Here is a 21,065-nt window from a genome sequence, read left to right on the forward strand (position 1 = left end):
TTGCAGCAAGGAGTTGGAACGAGGTATTGAAAGATGTGACTGCCTTTTTTGTAGGTAGCTGCTGTGTAATTGTGGAGATGATGACAGTGGTGGCACTAAGAGGGAGCAGGTCTGCTGGTCTGTGCCTCCACGCATGCTGTGGAGCACTTTCATTTTATGCAGGTGCTGCGGCTGCTCTCACCACTACCACACTATCCATGCTTTTTTCAGTTGTTTGTGGTGGTTCTTCCCCCTTTCTCCTTACTCTTCAGGTATTTTGGTAGCTGATGGAACAGCCTCATCTTAAAGCTAATGGTAACCGACACGTATCTCCACGTACCGCTTCTGTTGCTCCTTCGACCCTGTTCACGCTTCTCTCCGCTGGCTTAAATGCACCATGGCTGCCTGCTTCTGTTTTGTCATGGGTATTGTGCCGGAGGAGGCGGTGGGTTTGGGCATCTGGGGCCAGAGCTGTGCCACCAGCACTGCCTCCTGCCCTGGGAGTGCTGGGCTGCACTCTCAAGCTGAGCCTATGCTAGAGTGGATGAGATTTGCACTGATGACACTTGTATTTTGTCTCTTGCTCAAAATCAGAAGGGTTGTGGCAAAAAATAGCCCACAGCGTAGCCTGTGAAGGAAAACAGCATTGCGAGAGGATAATCTGACAGAAAAGATGTATTTTTTTTTCTCAGTGATTACAGTAAGGTTAGGATTAGGTGTTGGGATGTTATTGATTTATTTGTTCTTTCTACCTTTGGCTCGTCATGTGTCATTAGGCAAACTGCTTAGCCCGTTCCAGTAATGCCATCTGCAAAATGAAATAAGGTTAATATAGGTCATACACTGAAAAGCTCTTGAGTGTAATACATGGTACACAGTTTTAAAGAAGAAAAATGAGATTTTGGTAAAGAAACATGAAATTTAACAAGCAGATAACAATACAGAGATTCTTTATGCTTCCTTGTGGTCCCACTGGTCACTCTTGGGAGGATATCCTGCTGCTTCCTCTTTGGAGAGGAAGAGGAATGGCTGTTCCAGCAGCAGCACGTAATTGTCTGAACTGCTTCTGCACCCTGGCATCTCCCAACACTGCTTCTGCCTGGCAATACGGGAGGGGACTGGGAGCGTGTTTCCTCCTGCGCTTCAGTGTGGTTTGAAGCCTAGAGCCACCATCGACAGGGATTCCGGCTGTGGCCTTTGAGCCTGGAGCACATGTCAATTATTTATCTTCTCTTTCACCATACCAAATAGGGATTGGAAGGAATGGTCTAAAAATAGCAAGAGTCCATGCTATATAGCCAAGCAACAGAAGTTGGTATGGATCTTTACATTGAACCTTCTAAAGAAACACATTTTAAATGAACACACAAGAAACTAATACTAATTAAATAATAGTGTTCTATGGAGACCTGTGGTAGACACTATAATAGTGCATTAGCAAGCTATGCATAATTCAGCAATGCTGAATTCTTTCAGACATCATCTACAGGGCATTTGCATAAGTATGGACTTAATAATTTGTCCCTTCATGTGCATGCGTAAGTATTCCTAAGGGCATCATTTGGCCTGCAGAACGCCTGTTACCAGAGGTGGTGTGCAAGGGAGGAAGCATCCTTTCTGGGTCTTGAAAACCGGCCTGAGATGATAGGATGGGTCATGAGAAAGGTTGTCTTATTTGTAAACAGATATTAAACATGGAGCCCTGTGATCTTTGGTTTTTTACCCTCCATGCAGGCACTTTTCCAAAAAGAATTTAAAAAACCCATGCAGTTCACAAAATACCAAGTTATAAGCTAGCATTTTTCAAAATGGTAGCTTAGACATAGGCGTGTGAAAACATCTAGGCACCTAACCAAGTGGTCTGGCAGTGCAGCCATGTATGATGGGGTTGAAGCTACTTGGTGAGCTATTGCTAAAGTGAGTTGTCACAGCTTCGTGTTCTCTTCTCCTCCTCAACAGCAAAGTTAAGCTAGCAGGGAATGTATTTTATCTTGCCACTGGAGTAGGATAAGGACATGTAAGTGGACAATTATGATAACTCAACTGACAAGAATTAACTCCTACATTAGCCTTTTAAATCTTGCTCTGCCTTTTATTTTCAGAGGGTTGATAACCTGGTCACAGCTAGGCAGGCTAATTGTGTGTGAATCTTAAGACCCTTATTTTAGATACTCATAAAATAGAAAGATGACTTGCTAATGGGACTTTATGCACATTTGATAATGTACTACTACCTTGCTACTTTGTCAGCACAAACAGCAGAGGCTTTTGCAGGTCCCCTCAGCAGCACGCCTCTTTTTGCCACCAATCCTAGAAGTCTTGGAAGGTACATGTTCACCCTATGTTGCCCATATTGTTACATCTGAGTTGCAGCAACCAAGATGTATTTGTGCTCATTGCAAGTACTTACAAAGTAGCATGGCATAATTGTCCCTCTGCAAGCATCTCTCTCTAAACTCTTGTTTAGAACTGCCAGGCGCATCTTTGTTCTTTATTAAGAGCAAAGCAACAACGCAGAATCTGTAGTTATCAGTAGATAATCATTCCCCAAGGGCATTTGAAGCACTTCACAACCAAAAGGTTGTGATTATTCCACGATTGCTATACTGCTTATTATTCGTTATTGCTTAATTATGGAACCAGAGTGTATGTTTCCTGGATGCTGTCATCTAAATAAGATTCTTCAGTTCTCATGCTCTGCTTCAGTGTTACCTGTACTGGGAAGCTTTGTAGGGTTTCGAGATGATGTAGGGGATATAGCAGTAGGGTGCGCCAGTCATGGCAGCTCTTCTGGCCTTCAGGAGACCAGGGCGTTCAATCCCTGCCCTGCCAAATGCTTGCTGGGAGGCCTTGGGCAAGTCTCTCCGCTTCTGTATACCTCAGCCTTACACCTCTGCTCAGGTACTACCATAAATAAGGCTGTGTGAGTATCTAGAATAGAAATAATATAGTAGACTTCATCTTGACCTCTAGGTGTGGACCCAGGCAGCATGCTATGAAGACACTGATTTTCTTTTTAGCGTCCGCGTGTTTACATGGCTTATTTTGTGAGAGCAGTGGCTGAGAGTTGTGTGTGTGTATGGGGGGGTAAGAGCACAAGGGAAGAGGGGATTTAATATCTTGAAATACTCTACCTGATTTCACAAGATGTGTGACCGCAGCATTTCTTATGGTTTATTCAGATTTCCATCTCTGGTTAAAGTACACCGATGCAGTTTGTGCTTGCCGGGCTGTGGTGCTGTAATGTGTCACACGCAGGTGGGTTGCTAGGCTGGCAGCAAGCCCACCTGAAACAGGCATGTAACGCTGCTGTGTTTCAAAAAGGCTTTGATATTTCCACTCCTTACTGATTCAATGAGTCTTACATGACTCACTGCCTTGAAAGGCAGTGTACTGTTGTGGTTACACATTGGAAAAGAGTAGAAAGTGTGGCCTTTTCCAGGCTCGCTGGACCTAGAAATCTACCCTGAAGAACACTTTTTTTTTTTTTTTTTTTTTTTTTAAGTCTTTGATTTAATGTTTCATTGAATCGTGTAACCTACTCTAAGGAAGGGGAAAGCCATCCAGCATGGATTAACATTAGCTTTGATTTTTTGAGTGTATACATTCATAGGAAGATGAGAAGATGGGCGGTAAAACTCAGTTTCCAAATCATCACCTAAATTTCCAGGTGAAACTCCTGCTGAACTCCATTCCTTAGACCTGTTTTTGAAAACTTGAGTAAGAAATAGAGTTGGTGAAACTTCCCTATTATTACAAGGTTGGCATAAAGTCTACTTAATGAGATGCTTTTTACAGCAGTGGTTGATTTTTAAATCCCCCTTTTCATTCCTGAAATCTAAACATTAATAGCACCTTCCATTGTGGCTCGCTCTGCTAGCGTGCATCTTCTATCTTCTTCGAGAGGCTGCATGCAATCCTGCTACCAAGCTCTTGTGTCATAAATAGAATTTGTTCAGGAAATAAAAATGTATTGTTTTCATTGTTAGAGGATGCTACTAAATTGGCTGTATGTTTGTCTAATAATCACATCTAAAGCTGATTATTCTGGTAATAGCCTTAAGATATTATTTAAAAATAAATATATAAATGCACTACTTTTGAACTAATACTAGTTTTTAATCTCTTCTTGTTTCTATGAAGTCTGAATGAGATTTTCAAAATTGAATAATAATTTGATCCGTTAATCTTTTGAAGCTAGTAATTTTATTTTCCCCTCTTTGCAGTCTCTGAGGCTCGCAAATGAATAGAGCTTCATTACTGGAGTCTGCATTTAATAACCATTATCCATTATCTTGTAATTAAGACTCCCTGTAACGAATCATGAGGACAATGCAAAAATACATAGTACATTTCTTTAATGAACTGGAAAATGTTCATCTTGTTCTATTTAGTAATGAGTTGCTGAATAGTCGTTAAATCCACTGGAGAATAGAGCTAGATGGATTTTGAAGACTATCTTGAGTTTGTGGTTAATCTATTAGAATTAAAATTTCATCTTCTATTTTTATCAACAGCTGATTAGAAGTCATTCTGTTTGACCAAATTGATTAGAAGACCATATACAAGGGCAGCTGTTGTTTAATGAAAGTTTTTAATGAAACTGTACCATAGAGACTTGTAATTATAAGACTTATAAAAGCTTTGACTTACCTTATACTAGAAAAAATGAAAAGTATTGCACTGAAGGACTTTAAGTGCTACATTTCAAAAGGGAAATTAAAAATATAATTTGGCAATGTTGAAGTTTCACTTCCACTGTAACTTGTTTTAATGTGACTATCAGATGTCCGTAGTGTCTCTCTGGAAGGGAGTAGCTCTGAAATATGTAACTCAATTGTCTCTCCTATGTGCTCCGTTCTTTGCAAAGCTCAATCGACTATTAATTGCCTCTTTTGCACATTGCACTTTCTCTGGAGTTAGAACTTTTTTTACAAATAACTGTTTTTCTTTAGAATGGGAATTGTCATAGGAGGGTGTAATTTAATCACCAACAGGCCGAGTTACTGCCTAGACAGGAAGCCTACAGAGAAAACCGTGGTCTTACAAGACACAATGTTAGCAATACACTTCCATTATGTTTAAATCACAGGATGCAGAAACACGCCTGGCTTTGTCTTAACTTCCCATCAGGCTGAGACCTAGCTGTGTGCCGGTCAGCTGTGTCATTGGGAAGACGGGTCTCAGGACTGTGCCGCAGCACACCGTCAAAATGTAGTCTAGGCAACTCTTTAGTTTGAGCCAGGAGTGAACCTTTCCTTGCTTGCTCTAGGGGATGTTGTAGAGGCATCATCATTCAAATAAGAGACAAAATGGACCCTAAGCCAAATTTGAAGTGGAAGCAGATGCAGTTCCAATTGACTTAAGTGGATGATGCACTACTACACGATGTTTGAATTAGCCCTCCTCTTCTCCCGATTACTTTTGATAATTAATGATCCCACAGTACACCTTTTCTAAGAGGTAGGTTCGCAGGGATGAAGGGCGCCCTAATGCTATTAAAGAAGTTTTGTCATTGTATTGTGTCAATGCAGGATCATACTCTGCAAGGCAATTTTTGTGGTTAGTTTCTTAGCTTTTTGTTATATTGTGCTGCAGGATTCATTTTAAGCCAACCCAGAACAGCAAGAATGCACAAGACCACTACACAAGTATGCAGGACAGGCGGTGGAGAATATTGTTCACAAGCGAAAAACCAGAAGAAAATAAGCCAAGGCTAACTCTCCTTCTTCAAATAACACGGATGTTTTGCCCTTGTTAATGCATTGCATCAGACCATGGCTTTAAGTATAGTAATTTGCAATGTTGCAATTGCAAAATACATAAGAAGGGAGTTTTTCCCCTGTTTACAGTATTGCACAGTTGGTTTTGTAAATACACATAGGATTTTTTTTTCTTTCACTTTAAACAGCTGCAGGAGATACATTACTAGACTGTCAAATAGACACTAAATAGATGCAAAGTTAAATTAAAAAAAAACTGATGAAAATTGTTTCTGTTCAGAAAGATCCTTGTGGAAATGTTGATTTATATGCAAAATTTGTTTGGAGGAAAGAATTTCCATTGTTGCGGTTAGTCAGACACATTCCTATTAATGTATATATACACATATATTGAGTGTCCATACAGGAACATAGAATCATAGAATGGTTTGGGTTGGAAGGGACCTCCAAAGATCATCTAGTTCCAACCCCCCTGCCACCGGCAGGGACACCTTCCACTAGACCAGGCCACCCAAAGCCTCATCAAACCTGGCCTTGAACACTTCCAGGGATGGGGCATCCACAACCTCTCTGGGCAACCTGTTCCAGTGCCTCACCACTCTCACAGGGAAGAATTTCTTTCTAACATCTAATCTAAATCGACCCTCCTTCAGCTTAAACCCATTACCCCTTGTCCTGTCACTACACTCCCTGATAAACAGTCCCTCCCCAGCTTTCCTGTAGGCCCCTTTCAGGTACTGGAAGGCCACAATTAGATCTTCCCAGAGCCTTCTCTTCTCCAGGCTGAACAATCCCAACTCTCTCTCAGCCTGTCCTCATAGGAGAGGTGCTCCAGCCCTCTGATCAGCTTCGTGGCCCTCCTCTGGACTCGCTCCAACAGCTCCATGTCTCTCCTGTACTGGGGCCCCCAGAGCTGGACACAGGACTCCAGGTGGGGTCTCCCAAGAGCAGAGTAGAGGGGCAGGATCACCTCCCTCGACCTGCTGGTCACTCCTCTTTTGATGCAGCCCAGGGCACAGTTGGCTTTCTGGGCTGCAAGTGCACATTGCCAGCTCATGTTGAGCTTCTCATCAATCAATACCCCCAAGTCCTTCTCCTCAGGGCTGCTTTCGATCCATTCCTCGCCCAGCCTGTAGTCGTGCTTGGGATTGCACCGACCCACATGCAGGACCTTGCACTTGGCCTTGTTGAACTTCATGTGGTTTGCACGGGCCCACCTCTCAATCTTGTCAAGGTCCCTCTGGATGGCATCCCTTCCCTCCTGCGTGTCGACCACACCACACAGCTTGGTGTCGTCGGCAAACTTGCTGAGGGTGCACTCGATCCCACTGTCCATGTCGCCAACAAAGATGTTGAACAGTGCTGGTCCCAGTACTGACCTCTGAGGGACGCCACTTGTCACCATTCTCCACTTGGACATATATTATATTGGACTGTCCTGAATAGATTGTTAGTCTGATAGATAGCTAGAGCAAAGAATTAAGAGCTGGGATGTTCATTTAGCCACGGAAATGTCTGACTTTTTCTGAAACCAGGTGGGTATCATCCTCCTCCTCTGTCCTTGACCAGAGCAAGATTAGCACTGACACCACAGGGACGTACGTATAAAGGAATGCTTCATAATCGCTGTCAAGGATGAGGACATCTTTGGAGAGTGTGAACTATGTATGTGCAGAGTGACTCTTGTTCTAAAACTACCATAAAGCTATTTACTTCCTTTCAGGTTCTGATTTTATAAAGACATCTACAGGAAAGGAGGTGGAAAACGCGACCTTTCCAGTCGGAGTAGTCATGATGCGAGCCATTAAAGAATTCTACTGGCAAACTGGCAACAAGGTAATTCTCACTACCTTTATAAAAATTAACCACAGGGTCACCCAGAAGGAAATAAGACTGTAATAGTTTCAAAATGCAGAGCATATAAATCCATATACATTAGCTTACTTAGTGGCTATTTGAGCAACAAGTAATGGGACTTCTCTCTTGTATTTCTCATTTGATTTGCTAATATTTGTATTCTTAAAAAACAAAAAAAGAAAAAAAAGAAAAAAAAAGTAGCACTTCTGGCTTTCCTCCCTTGAATAACTGTCATTCTCTAAAAGCTCATGCAATCTTGCTGCATCCCCTGCTGCATTTGGGTTTGAGTTTTGTTTCACCATTGAAGTATTTAAATGGTCATCTCCATTAATAACAGGGCAAATCTCAAGCTGACAGTGATTGGCATGCTCCCATAAACCTCAGTGGAGCTATACAAATTTATAGCCATCAAGAGACGGTCCAGTGTACACAACTGTATTTTCTGACATTGTTCTGGCAACCCAAGGGATAAACTCTGCTCTTTCCTCCCTTGCCAGAGGGGCTCTCCAAGGGGACAAGAAGGCAGATTCAGTTGGATCCTGTTGTGAGGGGGAGAGAGGGGGAGGACAAGGACCAGAAGACATTATGTCCTGTTACACAACATTTATCCATCAGGTCACTGTCAAGTGAGGTCATGGAGGCAAGGAGCAGGGGGGAGTGTACAGCACAGCCATAGATGTGTGTCCATCCTTGGGCTGAAGCAGTGAGGAAGGAAGAGGTTATCCAGGAAGGCTTAAGCCATCTCTCACCTCCTTTATCCCCAGGCAAGTGGGGGCTGCCAGTTAGATCTGGTGCTGGTGTACAGCAGTGGGCTTTGTCCTCACTTGCAGCCTCAGGGAAGGAAACCATATCTGTAGCTAAGACCCCCTCCCCATTTCTGGGTCACCCTCCTGTCCTCTCCAACTCACCCTTCTGTGTCTTCTGCAGGTGGCCTTTCAAGGTATGATGCTAGGGCAGTGGGAAAGGGGCTGAGATGGCTTCAGGGGCTGTTGGAGCTCAGGGAGCACATTGACAGCAGGTTAGATGTGTGTCCATCTGCTCTCTGTAGTTGTCCAGATGAGGCCAGCATAGATCCCTGGGCTGTCCTTACTCCACCCTTCCCCAGCCTGCATCTCTGCCACGCAACAACTCGAGCAGCTCTGAAAGTCTTGCTTCTGCGGCAGCATCGTCACTGCTGCCAACCTGCGGCAGATCCCTGGGGCTGGGTGACTCACCTCTGCACCGGTGCCGCTCACAGGAGCTGTGTGCCAGGGGTTGAGCTCCGCTGCATTAACACAGCTTTGTACCTATAATTGGATATAAACGTTGAATTCACCTTTTGCTTTAAAAGGATGCATTCATGGTATAAAATGTGTTATTAAGAACGATTGCTTATGTCTGTGTGCACGTGTGTGTCAGTGAATTAGATGTAAACTGACTTTATGTGCTTTTATTAACCGAAGACAATATTATCAGTGACAAGAGATTTCTAAATGGTTTCTTTAACAAACTAATTTTGCTGCTGTAGGGATGCTTTCTAGCAAGGCGTTGGCTGGGAAAAACAGGTTAATACAGAAATTAAACTTCTTCGAGGAAAGGAACAAGTTGCAGAGTAACATTTATTGAATGATAAGCTGTGGTGGTGATATGAAAAGTGTGCAATATAATGGGAAATAATCTTTTCCTGTCATTATTGAAGGACATACATAAATTGGTTTTTCTGTTGGGAAAACCCCCAATCCAGAAAAACTTATTACTTTTAATAATATAAGGTGAAGAGAAAATTCTCGAGGAGATGAACTTATTAAGCAAAATAATGAAATGCTGTGAAACAGCAGGAAAGTGGTAGCTGGACTTTGTACTGCTCTTGAATTAAATTCCAACCCCCCTTCCTTTTTGCGTTTTTATGGCAGTCAGATGTGCCGTAAATGGAGGAGAGGACAGGCTTGTCTTTGTCAGCTTTTCTGCAAAGAAAGGAGCTTTCAGAATTTGCTAAAAGGGGAAGGAATTCTGTGTGGTGTTTTTAATTCTCTTATTAACTCTATTTTACTTAGTTTTGCCACAGATTATCTCAAAGAGCTGTAATATTTCTAGGAAGAAATCTAAATTCGAATTTCTTTAGGATTTCTCTTCCTGAGGGAAAATACATACGCGCTATTTTAATTTATTGTCTAGAACATGCTTTTCCAGTTGCTGTGGTTTAAATTCCTTTTAGAAATCTAATGTTAACAGATGTATGCATACATTCACGCATCCATCCATCCATCCATCCATCCATCCATCCACAAAAACACTCGTCATGTTTTGGATTTATCAAGCTTTTGTTGTTACTGTTCTTTATAATCTTATTGGAAATATGCTGTTATCATAATGCTTCAGTGTGAGAGAAGGTTTTATTCTGTGTTTGTTTGTCCTGAAATCACTATAAAAAAAATAATTACCAAACCCATTTAAAAACATATACTTTTTGAATCCACTATTATATCCATAAGATACAAAGAAATCCTCAATGCAGTGAGGTTTCAGAAACGTATATACAGAAATCAGAATGACAATTCTTGCAGAAGGCAGCTGACAGGAAGGAGTACCCAAGGTAAAGGTTTATGGCAGAGGGAAATGTAGAAAGAATCACTGTGTGCTACTGTACAGATTATTCAGATTTTTTTTTTTTAATGCAGAAACATTTTTTCCTAATTCTCCTTGTTTTTTAGGAGTTTAATAATCTGCTGCAGGCCAACATTTTGGCTAATACAGGTGACAAAATTTTTGATGAGGGATTTGATAGCTGCGTGTCACAAGCTCTGTCTCAGGATGAGATGCGTTTAAATGGCATGTAACCAAAAGACTGGCATTGGGGGTGCACGCCAAGTCCCCTCAGTGGTGGCTCTGCACAGCAGGTTGATCATGGGATTCAAGACATGCTTTACCTCAAAGACAGGTTCTTCTTGATGTGTGTGCCTCTACATACGTGACAGTTCACCTGACCAAATGTTTCATGTATCTCACGTCAAGTGACTGAAAGCATATCCAGCATGTGTTGGGAGAGAAGTTTTGCAGTTTCTCCGAAGCACTAAATTTTCAATTTTTGGTAAAGACAGACCTAATTTAATTCCCCTCTGGAAAATTTTAGTGAAAATTAAACCTCTGATAGGTTTGAATGTACAGCCCAATCACATATAACTGTGGCACACAGGCTTTTTATAAAGTACAACCATCTCTCACTGCTTTCCATATGAGTTGGCTGCCTCACGTGCTTTATTTCGGCACCTTTACTGTTATGTTATTGCATGCATATTTGTAGTTACATATTTGGAATTAGATTGTGACATGGGCAGTAGGTGATGTGCAGATATCCCAGGTCTGGCCTAAATCCCTTGGCCTAATATGTACTATAGGCACAGTACTCCCATTAGACCTCAAACGCAGCTCCTGAGAAAGCGCACTGGAGTCGAAAGTATTGCTCCCTCAGTCGCTGTCCCTCGGGATGAAAATGTTACCTTTTGCAGTGATGGCTGAGCCTTGATAGCTCTCAGCGCTAGTCCAGAGCTTATTCTGTTTGCAGTCAGATACTTACCGAGTAGAGTTGTTACATGCACCACAGGCACTTTGAGACTGCAGGTGTACAAATACTGATTGCTCTTCTGGGCTTGCTGATGAGTGAAAATATGTATTGCACTTCTTTTTTTTCTATATGAAGGTTGGATTTAAACCTGCTGGGGGCATTCGGACGGCAAAAGAAGCTATTACTTGGCTTATGCTGGTGAAGGACGAACTGGGCGTGGAATGGCTAACACCAGAGCTCTTTCGCCTGGGTGCCAGTAGTTTGCTGGAAGACATTGAAAAACAGGTTAGATGTTAACAGTTTTGAGATTGGTGGAGAGAAAAAGTAATCTTTCTAAATGTGCTGGCTTACTGTTTTGAAAAATGTGCTTTTTGGTACTGTTTAAAAGATAATAGAACATACATCTAATTCATTATTAATGACAGGTTCACTTTCTGCCCAGTATTTCTTTAAATTTGGCCTGTCGTTGCAGACATCTGGGACTCTCATATTCCAGCAGCTGGCAATTGCCTGGGCCAGGTTTGCATCGCAGTGAGCAAAGAGGCTCAGTTTGTACGTATGTGGAACCTTTTGCCAGTGCACGGTAGTGCACTCCCCTGCGCTCCTAGCTGTTGCCAGTTCAGCTGACCCTCAGAATATCTCACAGACCCTTTGTGTGACAGTGCCACAAATGTTCACAATACATTTCCATGCTGTGGAGAAAGTCACATCTCATCCTACATATGGTAATGCTGATAGAGAAGTTTTTACATATTGATTATTTTCTGGGGAAGAAAAGCAATTGCCTCCTACAAAGCCTCAGTTTTCTAATTGCTTTTATTTTTGTGCAGGCTGGTCACTGTGTTTCCTGGCAGACACATAGTGTATGTGGTGCGGTGGCAATGTGTAGTTCCCAGTGGGAAGAAGGGTTCTGACCTAGCCATGACCTACCTCACTGGTGCAGGGTATCATCCCTGAAGGATACAGCGTAGTTGAGAACAGTGTAGTGTCACAGGAACTACTAAACCCTCAGGGCTGCTGAACTTCACTCCTATGTCCATTAAACCCAGGAGATGACGTGATATTAGCTTTAACCAAGAAAAAAGTTTGAGAGTCCTTGTGCTGTTGCTGCTGGTAGGAGAACATGAGATGTAGGGGATTTGGGGGAGAAAAAAAAGTCTGACTGTTCCTTTTCCCCACCTTTCCTAGCAGCTGAAATACTGACATATCTTAAGAAATATAGAACAGCTGATAGATGTGAGGTGAGCATTCATGACTGTTGAAAACCCCTGGCTCGCTCCCGCAATGAGAATACTGGCCTGCTTCATTCCCAGACTGCCTCTGCCTCACTCTTCATCTAAAATCATGTCCCCGATTTTGAGAAAGCAGCATGAACTTTCCTGTTGCCACTGCCATCGTTGCTGAGTCTTACAACACAGCCTGTGATTGTGTTGTGTGATTTGTTGATTTCTTAAGGGTGGCATCCTTTTATCTGCCAGGGATTACACAAATGCCCCAGTCATGACCAAAGCTCTGCTATACTGTGCCATCTAAAAACATGTAAGATAAAATGTCCCAGTCATTATATTCAATAAAACAAACAGGTATTTAAAAAAACAAACAAACAGAAAATTAGGAGAACACGCCCTCACCCCCAGGACAGTACCGTTAAAAGAATAGTTTGAAATGAGCCATGTAAAAGCATAAGCAATTTTGGATACTTTATCACAAAATAATATTGAAATCATCAAAATCAGATTACAGTGAGAGAAAAGCATTGTCTTCTACCTGGCTATTTTTGAAAGCTTAGTAAAAGCAACTTTGCTTTTTTCTTTTTTGCCAAGCAAAGCAGCAAGAGCCCTTAGTTCAGATCCTATAAACAAATATATAAAGGTATATTACATCATATTTTATGCATGCACACACAAACAAATATCCATCATCTTCATCTGGCACGCCTTTGATTTGTTAATTCCCTGACACGTTCAGATTTAGTCATACAAAAATTTTCTTTTTTCTTGCAGATTTTCTACCATGTGACTGGCTCTCATGCACTTCAGCATGACCTGGCAATGGCTTAGACACAAAATCAACTCAGGATTATTTTTACAAAAGAGGTCTTTAAGCAAGCAGCATTCAGAAGTCTTCTGACAACCAAGGGCATATGGTAGAATTAAAGGCCTAATTCTCCCTTCTTCATATTTTGTAGTATTTAAAAATATGCTTGAGTCTGCTGGTTGCACTCAATCCAAAAGCAGAAAAAATGGTAATTCTGAAATAGTTAAATAGTTAATACTTACAGATTTGCAAAGTTAATCTTGCAAAGTCTTCCTCAGACCAGCCTGAAAAGCTTATTAATGGCAACACTGAAATACTATGAAAAAGATTTAGGTGGCCTGGTAACATTTTGCAGGCGCAGAATATGAAATATCTATGGAATGTTACAGATTGCTAATTAAGAGCTACAGATCTTGGAATAGCTCTCCATTCACCTCAGACAAAATCTTCTGCCACAGATGTGTTGCACTATTAATTGTTATGTTGATTCAGTTTCAAGCATTGTAACCTGAGAAAATGAAACTTGGCTATTACTTTCTTTTATAAAATGTCTCTGTAGCAAAAAAATGCCTTTTTTTTTTATTATTTTTTTCCCCAAACTTGGGCGCAGACATCCATATTTAGACCCTTGAATAAAGGTGGCTTGATTTCTGGAACAGCTGAGTATCCACAGTTGCTCCTGAAGTTAATGGGAGCTCTGGGTGATCAGAACAACTGAAAATCAAGCAGCCTCTATATAGGTGCCTAACTATGCATTCAAGGGCCTATTTTTAGGCATTTCACTCTTAAAATTTTAGTCTAACTTGCTTAGAAGCTCCCATTCCTGTCTCCTGTCATTTTAAAACACATTCATGCAAATCTTTCCATTTTAATGTAGGGGGGTTTGACTGTCAGTTTGCAGGTGTCACTGCTATGCTGGCTGAACTTCCACTTTGCCCTTTTAAAAGCAGTTCTTTAATTTAAAAGGTGATTTGAATTGTGTCCTACATGGGGTTTACAGCTTTAATGTAAAAAGTACTTTTCTCAGAGCACATTAAGAATAATACCAAAATCATCAACACCTTTTGAATATCAGACTGGAGCTAGTAGATTCATTATTTCAGAACTGCATTCTGCTCACTAACCAGAGTTGTACTAAAAACTTAATTATCTTATCATCATGACTAGTCTCACTGACTTAAGTAGGTCTCATCGGGGAAGTAAGAGGAGGAGGATTTTGCTGTAAATCAAGCTACAAGGTACATTTATTACAGAGAGATCTGTGCTTCATAAAGATAATAACTCAGTTATTTATCTGGTTATACCACCTGAATCACTAGTGGTCTACAAAACACCTTGGACAGATAGAAAAGCTGAATAGGGGAAAAAATAGTATCAGAGAAACAACAGTGCTCAGTACTAAAAATAGGCCTTAATTTCCCAGGAAGTAGTTAATCCAAGGCGTTCAGCCTTTTTCTGGTTTAGGCTTCAACACAGAAAATAAGACTGAGTTGTGACTGTATTTTCACATGTTTGTTTTCCTGGAAAGTGGTGGTTTTTGCCACAGGTTTTCCTTCTGATTTCACTGCCAGTTTCTTGAAGGAAAGATCCAGTGCCTGATTGTGTATTTAGAGGAAAATTCTGCCGCTGAGCTTTCAGAAACACGGAGCCCATTACGTGAAGTCAGCTCCCACCAGGTGCTTGCCAGGTTGACCCTCTGCCATGCCCTTCCAGCAACCACACACTGGATTTTGCTCTATCCACATAAATGTTAGAGTGTATTTCCATACTTTCATTAACAGAAAGATTCACCTCACTTGCAAAGTATACCTTTTTTGTTGGTGGTGTTCTTTTGGACATTTAGGGTGAAGATAGAAGCTATTTTTTTGGAGATACTTTAGGTTCTAGGTGAAGGACTCTGTGTATTTCCTTAAAATTAATGAAGGTCCAACTTTGCGACCTAACTATTCAACGTGAATACCTCTGAGAACAACCTCACTGTTTCCACGGGAGCTACGGGTCGATTAATGAACTTGCCAGGAGGAATTGTTTATATTTCTGTTGATGCCCGCCCCCCTTCCTTTTGATGTGTACATGGGCTGCTGCTGGTTACTTTGCTTCAGAGGGAACAGGCTCCATTTGTGGAAGGAGAAGTTTGGCTTCCTGAAAAGTTGAAGATAGCCGCTTCCCTTTTCCATGAACATTACAAACACACCCATGTGAAATACTGTGCAACTCCAAGCCAACTGGTGTTTTGGGAGAAGCTCAATTGGAAAGTAATTTAAACATTTTTTTCTGTCGAATCCTGTAAATTTTTTTTGGGGAGGAGGGATGGAAGAAAAAATTTAAAAGTAACAGAATCTGTAAACACATTCAAATAAAGACGATTCTGGTTTTGAGGTGGTTTTTTTCAAGGAATATGCAGAAGGCTCAGTGTTATAGAGTGACTGGTTGTCTTTGTTGGCAACTCTGTGACTGAAGTGAGTTGTACTCATCTTGTCTGTGGTTGTGGACCCCCATGTGGAGCCTCATCTCTCACTTTCTCCTGCAGAAGCTGCTGGTACCAGCCAGGTATTGGTCTGTTGACAGCCCTAGTGATGCGAGGGGATGAACCTGGGCTGGGGGTCCCATCAGGAGCAGGAGGGGAGCGGGCTGGAGACATACGACAAGGCATGTCCAGGAGACAGCTACCAGCAGCGCAGGTCTGAGGTGCATCCCAGAGGCGGGGATGGAGACCGGCACTCCTGCAGCGTAGCTTAGGGAGGCGCTGAGTGCCGTGGGCTGAGCTGAAGGGGGGCTCCTGGGCCCCTGCTGTGGGTGGGAGGAGGCTGGGCAGGGCCAGAAGCATCACTGGGCTGATTCCAGTACTGAGCCCCTGAGAGCGCCAAGCATGAGGATACAGCGACCGAGGTGCAGTTTGAGCCGGGCCTGGAGGCTGGCGTGGCAGGACCTACACCCCCACCCACTGGAAGCGCTCGCAGTGTTGCTCTCCCAGGCTTGCTGCCCTTCGCCCTGACTGGCACTTCCACTGCCCTCTCGTCCATGTGTCCCATCGCTGATGACCGTTTGCTGCCATTTAGTTCCCGTGGTCAGGGGGCGGTTGAGATTTACTGAGGCTGCTGCAGCTGGTCGTCGCTCCTGCAGACAGCCTGTGAAAAGCAATGGGGACCTGAACTCAGCCAGGAACCGGGGAGGGAGCAGCAGGGAGGGAAAAGTTCAGATTTTGCGCTGTGCTTCAGGCCATTAGAAAAGGAACAGGCAATTATGCGCTCCCGTCTAAATATATTTCAGCGTATAACATATGTTTTGTGCAAGTCAGTCTTGTATACTAATTTATTATTTTTATAACACTTATTCATTTAGTATTTTAAATAGCTTCATTTTGTAGACCACATTACTTTGCAAAGAAGAGAATAAATTCAAGAAGAAAGTCAAGTAGAAACTGCAAATCTGGAAGATTCTGCATCAGCTTATTTACAAGAAGAGGGAATTGGGAGAGAGGGTAAGCTTTTTCTGGTTTGTAGGAAACAAGATATTAAATAGTAATTATATGTGAAGTGTACATATCAGCTGGGGCAAGTAATACTTTGATAACTTTATTTCATCAGTCCTATAAGTTCATTCTTTCATTTCCTTTGTGAAGCAGGGAACATACATTATATACCATAGCACACACTACTGAGACATAAAAAAATGATCTACTTTTAATTTTATTTTGCTCAATTGGAACTTTGGCTCCCTGCCTCCCCTGGGGGTGGGGAAAAACCCAAAACAACAGCAGCAAGTTTTATCCAAATCTTGGTGAGCTTTTGCTGAAATTACCAGTGCTGACATCTGGATGATACGCATAGTGTGCAGTAGGAGTAGGAGGAGGGAACTGCTTTTGATTAGATGCAATCTGCCCAGGAGAGAAAGACAGAATTGTCCATCTGGTCAGTCCTTATTTAGTAGAGCAACCATGGATAAGAGTATTCTTAATATGCAAAGACAGCATAGGTAAAACCACTGTTTGACCATTTTTATTAAAATCCCCCAAAGCCAGAACTGTGGTAAGTTGTGAAGTGGTAAGAATTGGAAAGAAAGAAGCATCAGGAAAGGCTGTAGTCCTTGCACTCCCTAAAAGCAAGAGGAAGGAAGTGATGGGTGACTATCAAGTCCCAACCAGCTATATTGTAGAGACCTTTCCTCTGTTCTAGACAATTTACAGATCCTTCCCCTTCTGGGAGGACCTACAGTAACCGCTTACCAAGAGAAAGTGTGACAAAGTTGGTTTAATATCTTTTAATGAAATTTAACATTGATGCAAGGAAGGAGTGCCAACAAGATGCTCTAGCCATTCCTAATGAGTCTAGTGATTTTAAGGGGCGCTGTTTTGATCACTGGGAACATCCTGTGGATTGCTAATTCTTGGAAATTGCAGAAAATTTGGTCTTCTGGAAACAAAGCTTTCTCGAGGCATAACAGTTTCAGATCTCTGAGATCACAGGGAGTGTTTGAAAACAGTGAATTGTAAAAGCATCAGTTTAGAATTGCTTCCTTAGCTGAGATGAAAACAAAGGATTTTTAAAAGAATGTTAGCAAACTGAGGAAGCCATACTGGAATTGACTACACTTGTCTTTTCAAGCATTGCTTTCTCTATGGGAGGAGTAGAGGAAGGAGCTTTGCAGGTTCAGCTGGTAGAGATGAGCATCATCTCTATACAGTACAGTGTTGCATAAAACCAAACCCCCCAAATGGATGATGGTTCACCCAGAAAAACAAGGGAAAGCTTCATAAGCTGATTTTTCCATTTCAATAATAGCACAAGCTCTGTTTTTATTCAGAGACTTACATGAGTCCTCACCTATTTACTAGTCGTAACAAACAAGCGAACCAGCCAACCAGTTTACTTCCTGCCTAGCGACAGGGCTGGACTGGTAATCCCGTGGGTTGGGGGGTACCTGGAGAGCAAGTGGGCTGATGGAGGAGCCTGCCAAAGTGGACTTAGCATCGTGCCTGCTGGCTGCACGAACCAGCCCGTGCTCTTGCTGCGTGAGAGATTGCCCTGGAGGTGGAAGGTGCTAAAACCGTCTGCAGGGATTACTGGCCCATCGATAACTCTTTTTTCCACCCTAATGCTCAGACCTGAGCAACCAGCTTCTGAGGAGAAGCAGGAGAATGCGTGTTCTCCATAATTTAATTTAATTACACGTAAGTTGATTAAGGATGTTATCTTCATTTCCAGGGGAAATGAAACATTCAACCGGCATCATGCCAGAAGTCTGGCTGAAGGCTGGCACGTCTCAGCGTTGGCTGCTTTCTGCTGCCTTCAGCGGAGTCTTGGGCTTTCTTCAAAGTACAAGCACCGGCTGACCCAGAGCATGATTTCTTGCTTTAACTTATTTAAAAGCCTGAATTGAACCAGAGCAAAGAACGACTATCCGGGCTCTGAACAAGAAGTGCTTTGTGTTCTAGTTAGCACAAATCTGTCCGATTCCAAAAAAACCCATGAATGGCATCACCCCATCTGACAGCGACTGTAACGAGGCCTCTGGGAGGGCAGTGACAGGAAGATGTAGATAAAGGAAAAACAAAGGGGCAAAAAGAGATGTTGCGAGAAGAAATAGAGATCTTCGCCACCGCTGTTATTGCTTCACAGAAGTGTAATCTTTTGTGATCTCTTTGGAACACGAGGTAAATAATAAAACACAAGGGAGGGAAAAAATTAAAATAAATGTAGTGGGTGAATGCATGTTAAAACATGTCAGATTAAAAATAATTGAAAAGGAAATTCTACTGTAGGGGAAAAACTGCTTTTTCCTTCAACATTTTATATTCCACCTTCATTAGGCAGAAAGTGAAAGAGCTGTAAAGGAAAAGGGGAACTTCTGTTGTTTCCCTCTGAACATTAAGAGAGGCCTAATGCGAGCGCAGGGGGGATGCTCTGTGGCACGTGGTGCTGGAGCAATTCTCAGGGTGAAGCCCAGAAGCAGCAAGGATGTTAAACAGATGCACTGTGCGTGCCGAGCCCTGGGACCTGGAGCTTTAAACCTGCAGTGCTGCACATCCAGGTGGTTTCATCCTCTCCATCCTCCCTCCCTTACTCCCTTCAGGGTTGAGGAGTCCTCTAATGTTGTAGAAAAATAAACCCTGCAATCTGGTAGGATCACATTGTCCAGTAAGGCCCCTCTAACTATAGATATAGGCACTAGGGACTTCACTCTAGTTTCTTCAGCACTTTTAAATGGGCTATTTCGGTGTTTGATGACAGCAGAGTGGGGAACATCTATCTACACAAACACATATTTTTCCCCACGTGACAGCCAGAGCACACCCATCCTTGGGGATGACAAGTACTCACAAAAATACCGGTGCCAGTCTGTAAAACAGTGTCATCCCGGGTCTGTTCTACTAAACGTGCTTCAAAAGGGGTCTTAAAAATTCGTGGTCTGAAAAGTGACCTGCCCTGCACCTGTTTAAAGCTCAAGGAGCTTTACATAGATACGTTGAAGACGTGCTGAGGCTGGACTGGGAACCACTACATGTCTTGGAGAGTCGTTTGGCTTGTTCAGATTAGCTAATGAAATGAGAATAATCTTTATGTGGTTTCTTCCTTTATTCCTGAGTGTGGGATGCAGGTTTAAAAAAAAAAAAAAAAAGTCACAGATCTGTGACTAATGCCTCAGCTTACAGGAAGAGTCAGAAATGACAGATATCTTTGGCTACCGTTACAGTGAGAGTGTCCAACTTGAACAACTCAATGGGATCCAGAGCGTGTAAATTCCTACAGTGTTTGAGAAAAATATCTTTACTTTTCCCTACCGTTATCTTGAGTGAATTTGCACATTTCCTATTTAGGACACTTAAGCTAAGAAGGAGGCAGCTGAGACAGAAGTAAAAGGCATCCTAAAAGGTATCCCCAGCAGACTGAAGGCAAAGCTGTTTCACTATTTCTGAAACTTTTCTTAAGCTTGTCCTGAAAATGCCAGGTAAGATCCCAATGGAGAGTCCTCCTGACGAGAATGGCTGACAAGCAGGAGCATCTTGGCGTTATGCTGGCTTAGGATTTGCCAAAGGAAGGAGCAGAGGTAGCCCGAAACAGCTCCAGGCAGCCATTCGGGGTGAAAAGGGTATGACATCAACATGGAGAGTACGCTTCTTGTTACATCTATTGTGTTAGACTACAGTCAAATGAGACGGTATTAGCAAGGTGTAACATTTCCAGAGAGGATGGCTAGGCATTAATGGCCACTGGCTGGAGACACACCACCTCTGCCCACGGGCTGCCTCGCAGAGACCCGGCAGAGAAGCAGGACGTCCCCAGTAGCAATGACTTCACCAGCGAAGGTGGGGAGGCCGAGGTCTTCAGGAGGTTTCACCTGCGCTCTTCCTGCTAATTAATTTCATTCACCACCCCCCACCCTCACCCCTGCTTCTCACCAAAAAGAAAACTCATGACCTTCTGCTCTGAATAAATTAATAAATGCATAAATAAAAGTCATGTCGACTACGGGAAAATATCTGTCTGCTCTTGAGTATGTGTTTTCAGAGCTGCCTCCTCCAGGGGAAATTTCTTTGTTAAGCGTTAATTCCATTTTGTTTTGCTGAACGTGTCTGCCATTTTCTCCATTAGAGGGCTGCAGAGCAGTGTGTTACAGTGTTTTAGAAACAGATTTAAACCTGTATACGTACTTTGGGCCTAATTTCCTGCTGTATAGCTCTCCTGAACTCAATGGGGTGTAAAACTGGTGCAACACATAGAGAGGAAAAAAAAAAATAAATGTGCAGCGCCTCAGAATACATCGGTGCTTTGGGTTTTGCTGAGGAGATTAAGAAACGGCAAGATGCTAAGACAGAATTTTAAATATGCGTGTGACAGGTGAGGCAGATGAGTAAGGTAATTGCTGCTTGTGTGTTTGAACACGACGTAATTGGTCAATAGGGTATGTTTCCAGAGAAGAGTAGTGAA

General features: G+C 42.4%; 1 protein-coding gene across 1 annotated transcript in view; it reads left to right on the top strand.

Moving 5' to 3' along the window:
* Positions 1-15,515, top strand: part of DERA (deoxyribose-phosphate aldolase) — a 57,698-nt gene extending 42,183 nt beyond the window's left edge. The window contains exons 7-9 of the mRNA XM_075757690.1: positions 7,426-7,538; positions 11,236-11,385; positions 13,104-15,515. Coding sequence (XP_075613805.1) covers positions 7,426-7,538; positions 11,236-11,385; positions 13,104-13,160 — 320 coding nt within the window. The 3' untranslated portion in view covers positions 13,161-15,515. The remainder of the gene's footprint in view (positions 1-7,425; positions 7,539-11,235; positions 11,386-13,103) is intronic.
* Positions 15,516-21,065: the final 5,550 nt, after the last annotated feature.

Source organism: Balearica regulorum, chromosome 1 (genome assembly GCF_011004875.1).
Source record: "Balearica regulorum gibbericeps isolate bBalReg1 chromosome 1, bBalReg1.pri, whole genome shotgun sequence".
NCBI classification, from domain to species: Eukaryota; Metazoa; Chordata; class Aves; order Gruiformes; family Gruidae; genus Balearica; species Balearica regulorum.